The sequence below is a fragment of the Monopterus albus genome, unplaced genomic scaffold (genome assembly GCF_001952655.1).
Source record: "Monopterus albus unplaced genomic scaffold, M_albus_1.0 scaffold108.1, whole genome shotgun sequence".
Taxonomy (NCBI): domain Eukaryota; kingdom Metazoa; phylum Chordata; class Actinopteri; order Synbranchiformes; family Synbranchidae; genus Monopterus; species Monopterus albus.
Window position 1 is genome coordinate 474,156 of NW_018127988.1, and position 19,253 is coordinate 493,408.

Sequence of the window (19,253 nt, forward strand, 5' to 3'; positions counted from 1 at the left end):
TGGCTTGGCTGGGGGATCCAATTTATAGCTGTTGCACTAAGCTCAGCCTACTAATAAAATAAAAACCAAGTAAGAATTCTTTTGTCTTTGACCTTTTTACCCTCATCACTCTAGGGCCCCCACTCTGAAACAACAAATTGAAGCATCCCAACAATACCTTTGTCTGTGCATATTCTCAGTCATCCAGGACACAGTAAACTGGAAAAAAAAAAAACTTAGAAAAATCAAATGAACTAGGTTTTTAGGTCAAAGACATTTCACCTCTCATCCAAGAGGCTTCATCAGTTCTGAAAAACCTAGTCCAGTTGATTTTTCTAAGTTTTTTCAGCCAACAATACCTTGTTACCTCTAGGCTGTCCAAAACCAGCTACTTTACTCCTTCCTCAGAACAGCACATGTTCCTCAGGACTGTGTGGAGCTACAATTATCTCCTTGGCAATAAAGAGTGGAGCCCTAAAGCAGCTCAGTGTAGAGTGTTTGCAGCCTAGCAATAGCAGGCTAGACAGTGCTGGCTCTTATGAGACACCCACTGTCACTGTGATGGATGCCATGACTCTTTATTTTCAGGGCAGTAATCCTGCACCCTGACAAGACTGTTGGGGAGAAATGAAAGATTCATTTTCAATGGGACAATGCATAAGAAATAGAAAGAGGAAACAAAGGAAAACAAAATGAGAGAATGAAAGTCGTTCTTTGAAAACCAATGCAATCGTTTTGGTGAAATATTCCACATTACACCCTATTCATTTTTTGGATAAAGGAAAATTGTGTGTCTGAGACAAAAATACTATCCATTTGCAATTTAGTCTATTTCCAATTGTGACCATTTGAATATTAATTACAAATTATCCAGCGACACGAAAGCATAATCACTGTCACTCATGTTACACAACTACACTCCGAATGCTACAATCTGTGTATGCAGCTGAATGATGAATGAGCTGGGAACAGGAGATAGACTGCAAGGAAGGCTTGAGCAGATCCTGGCCTAATGCCCAGCGCTATACAAGTACAGGCAGCATAAGAGGGATGAAGAAGACGACGAGCGAGAGTGAAAAGAGGGGGTAGGGTGGATACAGACCAATTCCTCAGTCAATGCAAGGACATATCGCTGGAGGACAAGCAGGTGGCTGATTTTACTTTTGACTTTAAGTTAAAGCGCTCTCATCAACCACTATGACACAAGCATCCTCCTGTCATTCAGACAGACTGTACGTCAACACACTTCTTTGTTCCACACTAAAAACTACAGAAAACAAATGTCAGCACACAGCTGAAAATATTCCTGCTTCATTACTGTGTACTAAAACAGACAAAGCATTTCCCTGCCTCTATCAAATCTCATTTTGATAATGTACAAGCTCATAGCTGAATGCAGTCACCAAATCTCATGTGCCCTTCACGAATAAGGTTCTTGTAAAAATATAACATTTTTTTAAAACCACAAAAGCTTTTATTCCTCCCTTGGTGCCAATTAACATTAATACTTCATGAGAGGGGCTGGTCATTCCATTAGCTACAGGCAGTGTGTGCTGCTCAATTTTAGCAGCTAGTTGTTTGTGCTGGCCTTATCTATCCTGTTTACCATAACAGAGATGAGATATATATCCACAGAAAATGTTAACACATGTTCCTTTGTGACAATTTAAGCAATAATGACTTCTTGTCTCAGAAACATGATAAGAAAGAAAGGGTTGGTGTATTGTATTGCAAACACAATCTTATTGGGGTTACCAAACCCTTTAACACCATTGGATACTATTGCATGTGTTGCTATGGGAGGTTAGTACTACTGTGATCCAAAAACCAATATGCACCGTGTGTCACAAGGGCAGACTTCTCAAGCTGAGAAGCGAGTGCCTGATGTTCTGAGAACAAGTCACATGCTACTGTAATCAGACTCCTACACATAATGCTTCATCTGATTTAATTCAGTGAATGAACTTCTCCGTGTACACACCCTTCCAGACATTAACCACTCCTAGCCTGAGGTCCATCACTCCACAGTCTACATGTAGCCATATTTTTAAACACCATGCAAAAGTGATCATCAAAAATGAGAGGCAACGATTTGACCCACTGAGCACGCACAAAAGGTCGTTACATCCAACACAAACTGCTATGAAAATCATCTTCACAGCGACTGCAACGTTTAGTGCCGAGATGATTAGTCGTTTAAGTCAAGCAAAAACTACAACTGTTCTCTGGCTGCAGTTTCTCCAATGCAGAGATTTACTGCCATATTCTTTTATATTAACATAAAATGTGTTGTTTTTGACAGCTGGTCGGGGGGGGGGGGGGGCCCCAAAAGGGCCACGGGGCATGGATGGGCAATTTTATTAATTTACTACTATCTAACATTTTACAGACTACGCAATAAGTTGATTTAAGGGGGAAAAAAATAAATAGATCAAAAGTGAATAAACCACTATTGCTACTTTATATACATTTCACACCAGTCAATGACAACCAACAACCTATAGCATAGCCATCCTCTCATTCTTGCTCCAGTGCCATGCACACTGCCAGTTTACTCACTGTTTTTATTATTTACATTTTTTCCCTGACCCCCTAAACCTACTCAAAATTTGCTGCCTGCTTTTCATTTAAAACAAACATTTTAAAAATGTGTTGCAGCTCATACTATGGTTGATAACAGATTAAAAAGGCTAGATATCTTGAATCTCTCTCAAGTCAAAAGAGCTTTACTAGCAAAAGCTTATTCTTGTTGAAACAATGGTAAATGACCAACCATGATATTTTACAATGATCAAACTGAGAGCAGCACTAAGTTTACTAAGTTCAATCTAGCTAGACCACCGCCTCTAAACCAGGGGCCCAGTATTAGAGGGATTAGGATCCAGGTCAATAGCCTTATGCCCTGGGGGAGCTAGGACTAGTTTCTGCCATGAGGTCTGTTTGGAACAAAGCGGCAGTTCTTCAGCATCAATGACTCTGCTAAGGCCCTCTGTCTCAGGTTCTTTCTGCTAACATGACTTGCAATCCTGAAGCAGAATTTGACTCAGCAATGGCTCAAAGACCACAATGGAAAGGAGAAGACAGAAAAAACAGCATAAAATAAAGGGGTTTTCCACAGCACATTGTTAGTCAAATGTTCATATGACAGTGCCACTAGGGCCAAATGCTTTTCAGCACGTGTTGTCTGTTTGCAATAGATATACATACCTTGTGGTCTTTGGAACAGCAGCAGTGCCAGTTTTTGTGGTTGAAGTGCTGGGTTTGGGGGCAGTGGAAGCAACTGGTCTGCTGGTAGCACCTACAAAAAATAAATAAGAAAAGAAAAGAAGATTTCAAACACTGAATCATGCCAGACAAATTTATCTGTTTTATTTCTCATTCAGACTCACCTGTGGTTTTGGGTCTAGCTACATTAACAGCCTCAGCTGCTGGTCTCTTCTTAGAGATGCCATTCACCGTTGTTGGTTTGGTACCCTTTGATACTGTGGCAGCAGCAGCAGAGGTAATCCTGGTAGGTCCAGCAGGTTTCTTGTCAGGCACTCTAGTTTGGTTCTTGACTGGGTTGGAGGATGCTGCAGTACCCACTGGTTGTTTAGGTACAGCTCCCACCGCTGACGCTTTTGCTGCTGCTGTTGTTACAGTTTTCTTGACTGCATGTGTAGAAAACTTGTCAGAGTTAACACCATTTGCTGTGCGGTGTGAGGAATTACCTGGTTGTGAGCTGCATCCAGAAGCCCCTGCAGATTTGACTGTGGGCTGTGTTTTATTTGCAACAGATTTTGGTTTGACTTTGGAGTCTGTGCCCACTGGCTTGACACCGGCCTTCGGAACAGCCCCAGGTGCTGCATCACTTGCAGCTGCCTCTGGTTGTGATGACACTTGCTCTGTTAGGTTGCCCTGCAATGAGGACGGCTCTGCTACATCTGCAGCTTCAGTGGACTCTGTAGTTTCCATGTTAACCCCATCCGGTTTCATTCCCTCCTACGGTGTGAAGCCTGATATTACTGCCAAGTCCAGTGGCTTGCACTTGTGTTGAATGACCACTTCCTCTTTATTGTCCTGTAGAAGAAAAACAAAACGGGATTAATCTCCAGGCTTAGTTTGGACTACAATAATGAGTCTTTTACAGCATAGCTCCTCTTAAATGCTCAATTGAAACATGTTGCACTACTCATAAAATCATATGATACATGTCACTGTCAGCCAAAGCATATCCCTTTTATGGTCAGAGGCCTCTGTGGAACTTTGCAGAGTGAAAAACAGGAAGTGAGCAGTTTGAGATGCCAGCAATTCTTTCTCCTCTGCACTCCACTAACACATAACTGACAATAAGGCAGCATATTGTGTGAGCACCCCCCCAAAAACCCCAAAACTAATCACCATTAAAATACTACAATAAAGGAGCAGTAGACCATTTTATTGGGCCAAAATACAGAAAAAAAAACATGACTTGTTGCAACTGTGCTCCAAATGTCTTCCAGCATCTTGCATTTTAAAGGAGAGAGGGCTGTGGTTTGGAGTGCTGAAAGCCAAAAGCGGCGCCACAATCTCCTGACCACATAGGAGGAAAACAAGCACCAAATGACCCATTTGTTGGGCACTGTCAGATGAGGACTAATCATCAAGTCATCCCGCAGTCCTTTATAAAGGGTTGTTTGTGGGCACTAGCAGAAAATAAGTGTAAAAGGGTGAAATGTGAAGGATGTGTGTGACTAGTCATATATAGGTATTGAATTCATTAACCTTGGTTGTTTTTTCTGAGACAGTACCGCCCAGATTCTTAATGGGTTTTACACCCCTCATTCCTCTGCCATTCTGACCACAGAATATACCACCAGGCCACTCCTAATTACTCCTCTTCTTTCTCCTACAGTCACTTGTTCCTGGTCCCATCTTCCCCTCCCAACTACTAGTAGTTCTGCTTCCAGTAAAAAGCTAACCAGTCGAAGCTCATATGGCCTAGGAAGTGAGCCGGATTGAAGAGAAGGGGAAAAAAAAAAAAAAAAACTAAACATTTATAATAAGTTGAAGGAACACAAGGAATGGCACACAAGCAGATGTTGACAGCTTATAAGTTATACAAGACAAACAGAATGAACTAACTAAAAGCACACCAAAAAGAGGAGGTTCTGCTCTTTCAGCTTCAACTAAGAAGGTCATAGTCTCCAGTGTTTAATGATTTGCTAACTATTCAGCCAGTTAACTAAAAACATGTTAGGAAAATTACTGAACGAAACAAATTCCACAGACATGTGACTGCAATACTTTAATTTTTAAAACGAAGACATACAGTACAGTCTACAAAAATCACAAAAGGTAGACAGTGATTGCATTTATAGCCACATAGTGTACAAAATAAAAATAAATACAGGAACCTTGTTTTTTTTCCTTTAGCAGCCAAAGGTCAAGAAAACAGTTTCTTGCCAGTTATACATTAACATTATAGGTAACATGATACTATGGTAAAAGGTCTCTGCAAGAGTTTTATCAATATGCTGGTGGTTAGTTTAGCAAAAGAAGGACACATGAATCAAAAGTCAAATGCATAAACTGACCATTTGGTGCCAATTGTGGAATAACTTGTTTGGACAATTTGGTACAGATAGCCAGCTACTGAACCTAACTAGTCCCTTGAATAAAACAATGATGCCCTACCCTTTGGCTCAGCCATGAAAAGCTTCAAATTGAACTCAATGCTTGGCTTCAAAGTTTTAACGTGTTCTGAGCTCTGAGGTCTTGTTGTTCTCTAGTCTGTGTGGTTCTAAGTCTCATACTGAAAAGAAGGCGGGTAGTGTAGTGTAAACTGCCTAATGATGCGATGTACGGTTTGTCCTTTCTAATGGAAAATAAAGGCCTAACTGAGGACCGATTAGCTAATGTACAGAGCCCTTGGGAAAGTGCCCCAAGAATCCAATCCATTAACATTACTCGATTAATTTATATGGAAAGAGAAGGCTATGAAACTATTAGCAATAGCATGCCACAGCTTTGCTGGTGCTGCTACTCATGCTAGGGGCTTAGCAGACAGCAGCATAAATCAGATTCTTCATGTGATGACTCCCCTTCTAGGTAAGTAAAGGCATCAACTCTGTCAGCTGACACTGTGAAGCAGCCAAGAGAGAAAGTAAATGGAGCATTAAAAACCTATTTACACAAGCATGCGCAGATGTGATTGTTTTACCAAATGACACAGTGTTGTTTTCAGATCCATCAGACATTGTCACGCTGGACACCAACACTAGACAATTTTGTAACTCATCAGCTGTTGACATGTAGCTGGGAATATGTTGGGTCAGAGCTCCAAATAACTGTACAGCAAGACCAGCAGCATGCTTGAATTGCTGCTGTCTGGTCAACATGAACAGTGTCAGTCCTGGTTCACTGGAGATTTAAAACCAAATCTAGGATGCAGCATGCTCACTTTCCCACCAGCTCCACATGTCTAATATCACAATTAGCTCAATACCCTGCTAACAATGTGTTGCAAATGGTGAAAACAAAAAAACAAAGGCTGAAAAACTGCAATATTCACCCAAAGCAGGAGTGTGTTTATAAATACAACCACCAACTTTTTAAGTAGTTTAGAAGTCCATTTAGATGGAGGAAGAACTCAGTGGCATGTACATTCCACTTCTTCTAACAAAGATATATGGCCTTATGCATCATAAAATCTTACTCCTTACCTCTGTCTTGAGACTGCTTAATTACATTGGTTATACCGCATATCTCAGTAGGAGTACTGCCTGACAAAATGGGTCACTTTTAATACAAGCACAGAAGGATTTAGCTGTGTTTAAAGCAGGGCAGGGGTTTGGAATACATTGGCAGACTGCTAGAGGAGGGAGGGAGGGGGGGGGGGGGCGGTGGGACTGGTGGGGGCTTAGAGTCATCTGTCGATTTACCCCGGACTCTGCTGTCACAATCCTGCAGTTATTAAAAGATGGTGCACATGAGGATCGCAACAGGCTGACTGTGGACATATGCAAACACATGCTAGATGAAGGAAAAGCAAGAACAAATTTCTTCTTAAAACCCACTGCAGTTGTCAATCTGGCATTCATCAATATTTTCTTATCAAGCAGAAAGTAATGCTATATTTAATTTAAAAAAAAACAAAAACAAACTATAACTCTGTGGGAAAGTGTTATATTAAAAAAATGTAAAAATGTTATTGGATTATTATCCAGACTGTCCACTCAACAAAAAGCCCTGTGCATGTACCATAAAGCTTGGAAAACAGCAGCATTAAATAAAAGTATGAATAGAAATGTGTGTGTAGAATCCTTATCCGAGTATGCACGGGAGTATGTGGGAAGTATGATAAGCCCTTTAGACATTTAAAATAAACTAAAGCTAGCCTGATAAACCTGACAAAGCTTACGAGTCATGAGTGTTTGGCAGCAAGAGTGGAGTATGACTGTTTACAAATGAGATATGAAGCCTCTCTGGCCATGTCTTCATCGAGTTTCCTCTGGTGTATGTCTGAGGGAAAGCCATGTGCACAGGAAGAAATACAGGGAGTATTCAGTCTTAGAGTGGACACACATGAATGAGTTTGCAAAGAAAATGTCAAGAGGAAGAGAGTGGTCATCTGATACAGAGAAATGAAGTACAAAACAAGTGGTTTAATTGTTTTTGGGAAGAGGGTTTTTCTAGCCAGAAGGTCCATGCTAAAAGCAAAATAGCAGATGCAGAAAATTGCTGTCTTCTGCTTAATAATATTACCACAACTACCCAAATTTATAGAAGCTGAAGAACCTAAAATGCATGTTAAAAAGTGGGTAGGTAAATTGTTTCCAAGAAATGGGAGGCTGTGTGTGTGTAAAGGCCTGCTGCTGCATCTGACCATAAAAGGCAGTAGTGCTGTTTCTCCAAGAGAGGTAGTGTTTAGATCGCATACCGAGTGACAGAAAGAAAGAGTCCGTCTGCATCGGGACACAGATAGGGTGAGTGGATATGAGTCATGTTTTGATTCACCTCACTAACAGTCACTAGTCGCTGACCCACCTGTCTCACACAGCTACAGGACTAGACCCAACTAATCAATAATTAAATTTGTGGCCAACTATTTTTATTATCAATTAGTTGTTGGCCTTGTGTGAACCATAAACCTTATTTCAAGCATCTAACCAAAAACCCATCAACTTCAGGGCGAAGGAACCATAAGTACAAAAATGCTAACTCAGTTCTAGGATTTTGAACTTACTGCTACAGCACTCTATAATGTAACACGTTAAATAAGTCAGAGAAGTAACTTGGTAGACCTACAGTCATCTTGTTGCACAGATTTTGCTCAAATAGGAGTAAAGCCAGTTCTCCTTTGTATGAGTATGGGCAGCACCATCCACAATCAACCATTCCCTGCCGCTTTATGTTGGGGTCTTACATTTCTCAAATTCAGCCGAGAACCCTTCCCCATTTATGATGGTGACAGCTTGGTACAAGCTGTCACCATCATAAATGGGTGACAGCTTGTACCAAGCTAGAAAGACCAACAAACATCAAGTTAATGATGTGTCCTGTCAGCTACTCTTGGGGTCTGTGCAACAACCATCATTATGGACTTCTTGCAGTGTCCTTCTGGTCATTAATATCATGTTCAAAGGGAAGTTTCTTGAATCTACAGAAGTTCTGTCAGTCAACTAGAGGTATTTAGACAAAGGCAAACAAACCTGCTGTTTGGTCCAAAGATGTTTTATTACTCATCCAAGATGACTTAATAGTTCAGAATGGATTTCGTCTTTTTTTTGTTTGTTTGTTTGTTTTTGTTTTTTTGAGTTCTGGTTTTCAGTCATGCCTCTGCTGCAACATGACTTATTGGAACATCTATGATCTCCTGGCAGGGCAATTACTTTGTTTTAAAGTTCAGCTGTCTAGAAATTTTACTCAGCATTACTCCAGATACAGCAGAAGTTACTGATGCAACTTCACCCACTGTCAAGATGCACAAACACAGGAAAACAAACTGAGAAAGCAAAAAGATCTTGTCACACCTCTAATCTACAACCTTTTCATGTCTGCAAGGTAGCATTAAGGTACTATAAGGGGGAGGGTGTGCAGACAAGTACTACTGTCTGCACTATGCACTCAGACATGCTGCTGAGAGAAGTGGGGGTAGGTGCTGTGTAGATTAACTAGTGCAATCAGACTGAGGAGCAGCTGGCATGGGCAACACTGGGAAAGACATTCTGTGCCCCCCTGCAACTATTGTTCAAACAATGTGCTGCCTGCCCTGTACACCTAGTGCCAAATAACACTTGAGGGAGAAATAAATCACTTTGCAGATATTAGTTGCAGTTACTGGTTAATGCAGAGTAGCGAGGTACAGGGAGCACTTAGTTTGATGAAAGGGGTCTCACTGCTAATGCAAAGACGGCAGAATCATCGTCACGTGAGACTGGAATCGCACAGGGATGCAATTCACACAAAATGATTTATCGTGCAGCCCTAACACATATCGATTTAAATTATGTAGGTTAAATCTTATTTCAGTGTAGTGCTGTACACAGTGCATGTTCGCTCAGTCTCTCCGTGGGCTGCTCCGTCTCTCACACACAAACACATGATGACAGACCATCTGTGAACAGCTCCTCCTCTCCATTTCTTTTTAAAAACAGTCAATTGCAGAGATCCAACTTTTCTAATATGTTATTAGCAAGCTGGTAAGGCTAGCTAAGCTAACATTTGAACAAAGCTGTATATAGTATGGATGTACTGAATATGGACTGCTCTGCAAGTGGATAAAGTTAATACTAGTTCATAAACCCGGATGCTGAATGTTTGTCTACACATACACAGAGGTAGCCTACTATAGTAAAACAGATTTACACAAGGCATACAGTAAAGCTCATGCCAATTTGCTGCCAAAGACCTTTGTCTCACATTATCTGTTCTTTTTCCATAATTCTTATTGCTTTTCACTGTCAGTTAATGAATAAAAGTAGAAGGGGCTGGAGAAGTCTGCGTGAGAAAAACTGAAACACTACCTAGCCAGGTGACAGATAGTCATTATGCAGGATAACAGTTACCATGTCTGACTAAGCAGGGTGAGCTAAGGCCACTCAGGACACTGATCTCACACCTCACCTGCCTGCCTTTCTGCCAGCCACACCCTGCGGAACTGTTTGAAATACAAACATAAACCAAGTACTGAACACACAGGATTCCTCATGCACATCAAAGAGGCAGAGCAAAGGATGATAAGTTATGCCTAACCTGTCCAATACAAACACAAACACACCCTCATAGTGGCTGTGAACTTGATTTCAGAACACTTGGATCAATAACTACCAAGTCAATATACACATCACTGCTTAAGTAGAGGCAGTTGCTACACATGGCATGTAGTGCTAAGTTAAGAAAACATCCTTATTTTACACCACACTTATCTCCTTTTACAGTACACACACATTTTTATCAGACGCTTCTTTCACCTTATTAACTGCAACTAGACACACTACAGCGCTGCAATATGTTCCAGTGTAAACAACAATGTAAACACCCCCTATAAATTTATCCAAAAAAAAAAAAGGGCTCTGCAAGGTAAGGCACAGGCAACTCTCTCTATGGGGTGACATTCAAGGCTACCAAAGTGAACTAACAGACTATAAAAGTGCTGAATTACTCTTTCAATAATTACAGTGCACTGAGCCTAGCTGCACAGTCCCAGACAGAGCCTAAAAATGCAGCGCCAGCATTTTATCCTAATGGGCAGGAAAGTGCCAGCCTCCAAACCACAGTGATGAGAGTTACAGCACCACACCATCTCACCATCCCACAGCTGAACAGCCAAAAGCAAAACAAGAGTTAGTTTAACTCTATACACCATCCTAAACAGATGCAGTAGAGCTAGGATTGAATTTCCATGGGTGTGGGATTGAGACAATGGGTAGAGGTTGTAGAATCTGCTGCTTTTTAGCCAAATGCTAAAACTATGAGCTTTACAGGAGTTGTGCTCTTCACTTCAGACTTGTGAGCAGGTTGAAAATTATCAGTGCCTACAAATAAAAACCTTTACAGATTTCGACTCTTGGAGATTCTTCGTTCTTTGACATTTTATAAACCAATCAATCAAAACTCCTGCAGATTATTTGATAATGGAAAAAGTTATTAGTTGCCGCCTTAAAGTTACATTTCAGGCAGTTGCATATTTAAGTTTCTATTTCCTGCATACAAAAAAAAAAAAGGATGAATATACTGTATGTATTCATTCTGCATGGATGAGACATCAATTCAGATAATACTGCAATGACCTAATCTGTTGCACTGCCCATTAGATGTGAATGACTTTGTTTTTTGAATACTAGAAGACTGACGCCAGTTGAAGTACATCCTGTTCTCACACTTTCTGGTTTTCAGTCATGCCTCTGCTGCAACATGACTTATTGGAACATCTATGATCTCCTGGCAGGGCAATTACTTTGTTTTAAAGTTCAGCTGTCTAGAAATTTTACTCAGCATTACTCCAGATACAGCAGAAGTTACTGATGCAACTTCACCCACTGTCAAGATGCACAAACACAGGAAAACAAACTGAGAAAGCAAAAAGATCTTGTCACACCTCTAATCTACAACCTTTTCATGTCTGCAAGGTAGCATTAAGGTACTATAAGGGGGAGGGTGTGCAGACAAGTACTACTGTCTGCACTATGCACTCAGACATGCTGCTGAGAGAAGTGGGGGTAGGTGCTGTGTAGATTAACTAGTGCAATCAGACTGAGGAGCAGCTGGCATGGGCAACACTGGGAAAGACATTCTGTGCCCCCCTGCAACTATTGTTCAAACAATGTGCTGCCTGCCCTGTACACCTAGTGCCAAATAACACTTGAGGGAGAAATAAATCACTTTGCAGATATTAGTTGCAGTTACTGGTTAATGCAGAGTAGCGAGGTACAGGGAGCACTTAGTTTGATGAAAGGGGTCTCACTGCTAATGCAAAGACGGCAGAATCATCGTCACGTGAGACTGGAATCGCACAGGGATGCAATTCACACAAAATGATTTATCGTGCAGCCCTAACACATATCGATTTAAATTATGTAGGTTAAATCTTATTTCAGTGTAGTGCTGTACACAGTGCATGTTCGCTCAGTCTCTCCGTGGGCTGCTCCGTCTCTCACACACAAACACATGATGACAGACCATCTGTGAACAGCTCCTCCTCTCCATTTCTTTTTAAAAACAGTCAATTGCAGAGATCCAACTTTTCTAATATGTTATTAGCAAGCTGGTAAGGCTAGCTAAGCTAACATTTGAACAAAGCTGTATATAGTATGGATGTACTGAATATGGACTGCTCTGCAAGTGGATAAAGTTAATACTAGTTCATAAACCCGGATGCTGAATGTTTGTCTCCTCAATTCAGGGGAATATTGAAAAACAAGTGGAAAAGCGAACAGTGCGATTAGTGATCCAACTGATTCAGGAGAAGTCTGCGTGAGAAAAACTGAAACACTACCTAGCCAGGCAACAGATAGTCATTATGCAGGATAACAGTTACCATGTCTGACTAAGCAGGGTGAGCTAAGGCCACTCAGGACACTGATCTCACACCTCACCTGCCTGCCTTTCTGCCAGCCACACCCTGCGGAACTGTTTGAAATACAAACATAAACCAAGTACTGAACACACAGGATTCCTCATGCACATCAAAGAGGCAGAGCAAAGGATGATAAGTTATGCCTAACCTGTCCAATACAAACACAAACACACCCTCATAGTGGCTGTGAACTTGATTTCAGAACACTTGGATCAATAACTACCAAGTCAATATACACATCACTGCTTAAGTAGAGGCAGTTGCTACACATGGCATGTAGTGCTAAGTTAAGAAAACATCCTTATTTTACACCACACTTATCTCCTTTTACAGTACACACACATTTTTATCAGACGCTTCTTTCACCTTATTAACTGCAACTAGACACACTACAGCGCTGCAATATGTTCCAGTGTAAACAACAATGTAAACACCCCCTATAAATTTATCCAAAAAAAAAAAGGGCTCTGCAAGGTAAGGCACAGGCAACTCTCTCTATGGGGTGACATTCAAGGCTACCAAAGTGAACTAACAGACTATAAAAGTGCTGAATTACTCTTTCAATAATTACAGTGCACTGAGCCTAGCTGCACAGTCCCAGACAGAGCCTAAAAATGCAGCGCCAGCATTTTATCCTAATGGGCAGGAAAGTGCCAGCCTCCAAACCACAGTGATGAGAGTTACAGCACCACACCATCTCACCATCCCACAGCTGAACAGCCAAAAGCAAAACAAGAGTTAGTTTAACTCTATACACCATCCTAAACAGATGCAGTAGAGCTAGGATTGAATTTCCATGGGTGTGGGATTGAGACAATGGGTAGAGGTTGTAGAATCTGCTGCTTTTTAGCCAAATGCTAAAACTATGAGCTTTACAGGAGTTGTGCTCTTCACTTCAGACTTGTGAGCAGGTTGAAAATTATCAGTGCCTACAAATAAAAACCTTTACAGATTTCGACTCTTGGAGATTCTTCGTTCTTTGACATTTTATAAACCAATCAATCAAAACTCCTGCAGATTATTTGATAATGGAAAAAGTTATTAGTTGCCGCCTTAAAGTTACATTTCAGGCAGTTGCATATTTAAGTTTCTATTTCCTGCATACAAAAAAAAAAAAAGGATGAATATACTGTATGTATTCATTCTGCATGGATGAGACATCAATTCAGATAATACTGCAATGACCTAATCTGTTGCACTGCCCATTAGATGTGAATGACTTTGTTTTTTGAATACTAGAAGACTGACGCCAGTTGAAGTACATCCTGTTCTCACACTATGGGATCATGGTGGAGTGATTTGAACCCTTGACCCTAACATCCATAACCATTCACAGCTGCTGCACAGATGCAAATAAAGCCATAACAAGCTGAATAAATACCACAAATCAGCAAGTAGATCTGGTAACCTTTCACATCTATCTTAAGGCACACTACCACAAATGCTGCAGTGTTAATCACCTACATTTCTCTCCAACTTGAGCTTAAGTTAAAAAGTAATGGATGATAGCAGCTATATTAGTGGTATTGAGTCACAGCAGCCCTTTTGATCAACAAATTAAATCATTAATAAATGGTCTTATACTTGTATAGCACTTTTCTCTGCATTACAGTGCACTCAAAGCGCTTTCACACTACTTGCCCATTCACACTCCCAAACACTCACCCATTCACACACAGGTTATATCACTGAGATAATAAAAATAAGCATTATTAGAGCTACAACAGTAAATCTGTTTATTGCTTGGTATTAGCATGCAAGTGTTTAAGTAAATGACTACAAGGTATCCAGAGCATTCAAAGCATGTAGGTGAAGAGAAGAACAGGTATTTCACAGACAACTGGGTTTGATTTGTTTCCCAGTGTGTGGCCATCTATCTTAAGGCACACTACCACAAATGCTGCAGTGTTAATCACCTACATTTCTCTCAAACTGTCACAGTTGAAACAGACAACTGCAACCACTCCAGACACCGCACGCCTGTCTGAATCAAAAGCAAGTCTGAAATACTACCAAGACATAAACAACATACAATGTACTTGAAGTGACCAATCAACAAACATAAATGAAAAGGTTTTTATGATTAAACACTAAAAACCAAGTCCATGTCAGGCCTCATACAGAAAGTTGTATATATTTTAGTTAGTGTACCACCGGTCACCTTATGAATGAGATACAACCAAGGAGTCAAGACATAGAAGTTTGACAACTTTCTTGACATAATATATGAAGCTTTGAATTTAAACCACCTTTTCAAATCCCTTGAGCCTTCTCCAAGTTATAGGAAGGACTGAAATGAAAATGTCCAAGCTCTTCTTCTAGTTTGTGCTGCATTTAAGAAGAGGAAAGGGTGTGGACAGAGGTGTGTGGACAGGGGAAAGTGGCTGTGTCCCAATTCAGAGGCTGGATCTCCTCCGAAAATGGGGGTCGATCCTCAAAGATATCAAAATTAACATTCATTTGCATCAATAAACAGTGTTCTGGCTGGCGTCTTGGAGACATAGGGTCCTCTTTAAAAAGTTTTTCTCTTATTAGAATTGTTAAACTGGATGCTACAGAACATGAAAATATTGGTTTTACACAAAGATGCCAATAAACACCCCAACAACAACAACAACAACTCACACACCCTGACAGCATTAACACATGGGCTTTCCTAGAGGTGACACTCCCTGGCTAATGTGTGCCCATCAAATTCTGTTTTGAAGCCAAGGATAGAGTCGCTGCTCCTACACCCAAACCCTGTCCACCACACCCAGTCAGGCCAAAACACACGTTTATGTAATGCAGACTCAGAGCCAAAACCTGGATGATAAACAGCATCCAAATATCACTCGCATCTGCAGATGATACCGACTGCTTGTGTGCTTCCCACCTCATGCTGCTCTGCCAAGTGAAGACTGAGATCACACTATATGTAAGGATGCAAATGTGAAAACAGAGGTGATAGTCATCTTGGCAGCAGACACCGGAAAAGGCATCAGAGGAGCTGGATGTGCAGGCAAGAAATCTAAAGTGCAAAATACCTCAACATTTTTACATAAGTATCAGTGATGCATGACATGCTGCATGATGCCTCTAGCAAAGGGATTTCAACTAATGGCAACTGATAAACAAAGACATGTACACAAAGCACAACTTCTTGGACCTCAAGAGGCTCGGAGAAACTGAGGGAAAGAAAGCCATTTAACTGCCCATATCAGTACATGAGCATAGTTCCTAAAATCCTTAAATGCACGGGGTCACTTTTCTTAAGATTTTATCCTCCCCACTAGCGCCCGACATTTCCAACACTGTCACATCATGTGGGTTTTGGACCCTGTCAAAGACCCCTAGGAGGTCCCAGAATTTCACAATTGGGTCCACTGTTTATGAGTTTGTGTGTTTGGACAAAGCTCATGTGGAGCTGTAATAACATCATTTGTCTCGGCGAACAGATGCTCTTCTCTCCGTTTTAGCCAAAGGCCCAGTGCAGCCTCGCAGAACAATAGCGGTGTGCGCCGGGAAGCTTGCTGAGAGAAACACATGCATCCAGTCACTAAACTGAACCCGATACTATGAAGACGGCATCAGCAGAGTACATCCAAGCAAAACGTTGTGAGGAGTAAAGCAGGTTGATACCACCGCCCAGCCGTACCGTGCCATGCTAACGTTACGCATCCATCATCACATTCAGTCACAGCTGGCTACCCCGCATTACAAAGACGCCTGGCTTCAGTGCACATGATGTTTGAGGGCGAGCTTCACTCAGTAAAACAGTGCCTTTTGAGGTGCTTTACGGTTAAAATAATACAAATAAATGAGATGATATATATATATAGGATAAAGGTCAACTTAATTCCCGTTACGCTAAAAACGTTAGCGTTATCAAGTTCTCCGTACGTTACCTTTCAACCGCGTTCTCTGGTCTGGAAGGCTCCTGGAGAAACACACAGACCCTCCCTGTCGGTGCAGCACCGAGATGAGAATGCAATAACTATGTCGGCAAAGCTGAAAATATCACCGGACTAGCAACTTGTCCTTCCCTCCACGTTTGAACAGCGACAGGCGGTGGCAGGCTGCTCCTCTTCATGAAGGGTGGAAACGGGCGGAGGGAGTGTCCGTGGCAGATTGAAGCAGAAATGTGGTGGTCGTAAAAGAACATGGATATTACTGACCGCGACGCCCAATTAGAAGCGCGAGACCGGCGGTTATGCAAAACAGGAGTGACGTCACATTCAAATCAAGCTCGAGCTCTGTGTTTAACTAGTAACAGCATAGAATCCTACATTTCCCTTGAGGCAAATAATTGTGTAATTTTGTTTGAACCTCCTTGCCCGATAAATACAGACTTTGAAACTTTTTTTTGTCTCCGGGCCCGAGTTGAGATAGTCTTGATTACCCTGTTGTTTCACTTCTGTCTGCAGAGAAGAGAACAACAAGAGGAAGTACAATAGTTTCACCATTCTCCAGGTTCTATGATTCTTGCAGCTACACAAATTATGTTCAGCAACAAACATCATTTCAAGTTTGGCTCCTCTCACTGCAGTCAGTGGTCTTATGCACAGTATACTTTTGCCATGGTATAATGTCCTCCTCTTTTCTGATTTTCATCTTGGTTTCATCACTGGCCTTCTAAAGCACTGTGTAGGGTAATTATACTATATCATTATTCATTGCTTTGTAATAATAAAACATGGAACAACAAATCTACTTTGTGAAATAACCCAGGGGATGTTTCACATGGAAACTGTAAAGATTTTGAACTTGTCGGTGTCATTGCAATGAGGTTGTAGTGTGTTCAATGGTTTCCATCAGTCAAGTGTGGGGTTTGTGGTGTGGTCTTGTACCAAGTAACAAAAAATTATAAGAAAAGAGAAATGCAATCTTTTTAAACAGGGGTTCCAAATAATCTTTTCTTTTCATGCACTCTAGAAATGAAAAGTCAAAAATCTGCGACTCCAATAGGAGTTTCCCTTTTTATTTTACCCACGTGTTTAGTCTATGTACTTAAAATGAAATTTGAACTATCAAGTTGCATGAGTATTATTCCTCCTTCACCACATGCACAAGTAATTTTCTGTTGTGCTTTTGATAACTGGGAGCATGCTTGAATAGAACTGTTATTCTAAAACTTACATTGTTTATTTTCTGTAGTTTACAGTGCCCACTTCCTAATGGTTCACGCCCACACTGCTTGTTTGAATGTTGAGCTGCAGCTGCAGGCTGCACAACAGAAATCAATGAAAAGGAAGAAGACATACAAAGACTTTTGCAGCTTGCAGAGAAAGACAGAATGCTTTCAGCCATCTAACATCAACTGCTGTTTTGTCTGACAAAAACTCAGAGATGAAGAGAAAGAATGGAGAAAAGGACCCGAGCAAATAGAGGAATGAAAGCTTCCCAGAAATCATCACACGTGGACTTGTCAGCGCACACGTCCTCAATAAAAAGTGAGAGTATGAGTCATGTCTCAGCTCTGCCTCTCTCCATCAGTAGCTGTTTCATCAGCAGCCCATCAGCCTTTCCAATTGGCAAGGGGCTCTGCGCCAGAGGAAGGGGGAAAACCCAAAACTCTAATTCAAGTTTCACTAATTCTTCAGCCTAAACTCACTGTTGCTGAACCTGACCTGCAACTGATGATCAATAACAAAGATTATTCAGTTTCTTAATGCAAATCTGAACTCATACATGTGAAGCTCTTGGCACAAGAAGCTAGCTCTTGGGTGTGGATTCACCAGAAGTATGTGTGTAAACCATTTTAGTATTTTATTTGACTAAACTAGGCACTAATGGCATCCACCATTACATTACAGAGCTGAAAAAGCCACTAAATCCCCCTCACATCCTGCACATTAGAGATTGCTTCATAATGCTGTTATACCAGGGCGTGGCTCAGCACCGGGCTCTGGGAAAATGCTTAACAGAATTAGGATAGACTGATCATTTAAGGGGCTTTTATACAAATACTTGACATATTTGAAACCTGTTTATATAGTATGGGCTGGTCACCCATCTGCCCAAACACCTCATAGTGAAGACAGCTGCACACACTGCCACACTCTGCAAGGTCCCTTTCCCCAACCACCCCCCTACATAAACACATAGTCATGCCTCTCTGTAGTTGTGAGGGCACTCATTGACATAACGCATTCCCTTGTCCCTTACCCACACCTTAAAGCTGGGAGAGGGAGTGCTGGGCGGAGCAGAGTGGATTGATTGGGAGTTTTGTGGTAGTGCTACCATAACATACTGTGGCTTTAACCATCACAAATAAATACCTAACCCGAACCCCTATCCTAACATCTTAACCTTAACCCCCAGACAGCCTTCTGAAGGGATAAAATGTCCTCACAACAGTGGTACTGAACAAAGATTTGCCCACACAATGTAATAAACAAATGTACTCACCCACATACTTATAATAAGGCAGATGCAGCAAACAAACTGAGGTGGCTGAGACTCGGTACATAAGGTACGAGGCAGGAAGAGGAAACTGCGGCTGCTGCAGTCCTGTATTTTTGATCTGAGGTGCTTTGTTAGTATCAAAGGCCCTGAAGTTCAAACAGCAAGTCACAATTGAATAACTGGAGCACATTTCAATTCAAGCTGAGATCAAAGTGGCATCAACAAAGGACCACCACTGACATCAACGCAATTAGCTATAGCGATCTTACCTGTCTGCTTTCAAAGGCACTGAGTAATCCAACATATAGTAAGTAATACATACACATCATGTGAAAAATTGTGATTCTGA

The 19,253-nt window shown here is 41.2% G+C and overlaps 1 protein-coding gene across 1 annotated transcript in view; it reads right to left on the bottom strand.

Annotated features, from left to right (window-relative positions):
• Window positions 1-16,708, bottom strand: part of prr36a (proline rich 36a) — a 21,939-nt gene extending 5,231 nt beyond the window's left edge. Inside the window, exons 1-3 of the mRNA XM_020611006.1 lie at window positions 16,405-16,708; window positions 3,369-4,038; window positions 3,187-3,277 (exon numbers count right to left, since the gene is read on the bottom strand). Of these exons, the coding sequence (XP_020466662.1) occupies window positions 3,187-3,277; window positions 3,369-3,954 (677 nt within the window). The 5' untranslated portion in view covers window positions 3,955-4,038; window positions 16,405-16,708. The remainder of the gene's footprint in view (window positions 1-3,186; window positions 3,278-3,368; window positions 4,039-16,404) is intronic.
• Window positions 16,709-19,253: the final 2,545 nt, after the last annotated feature.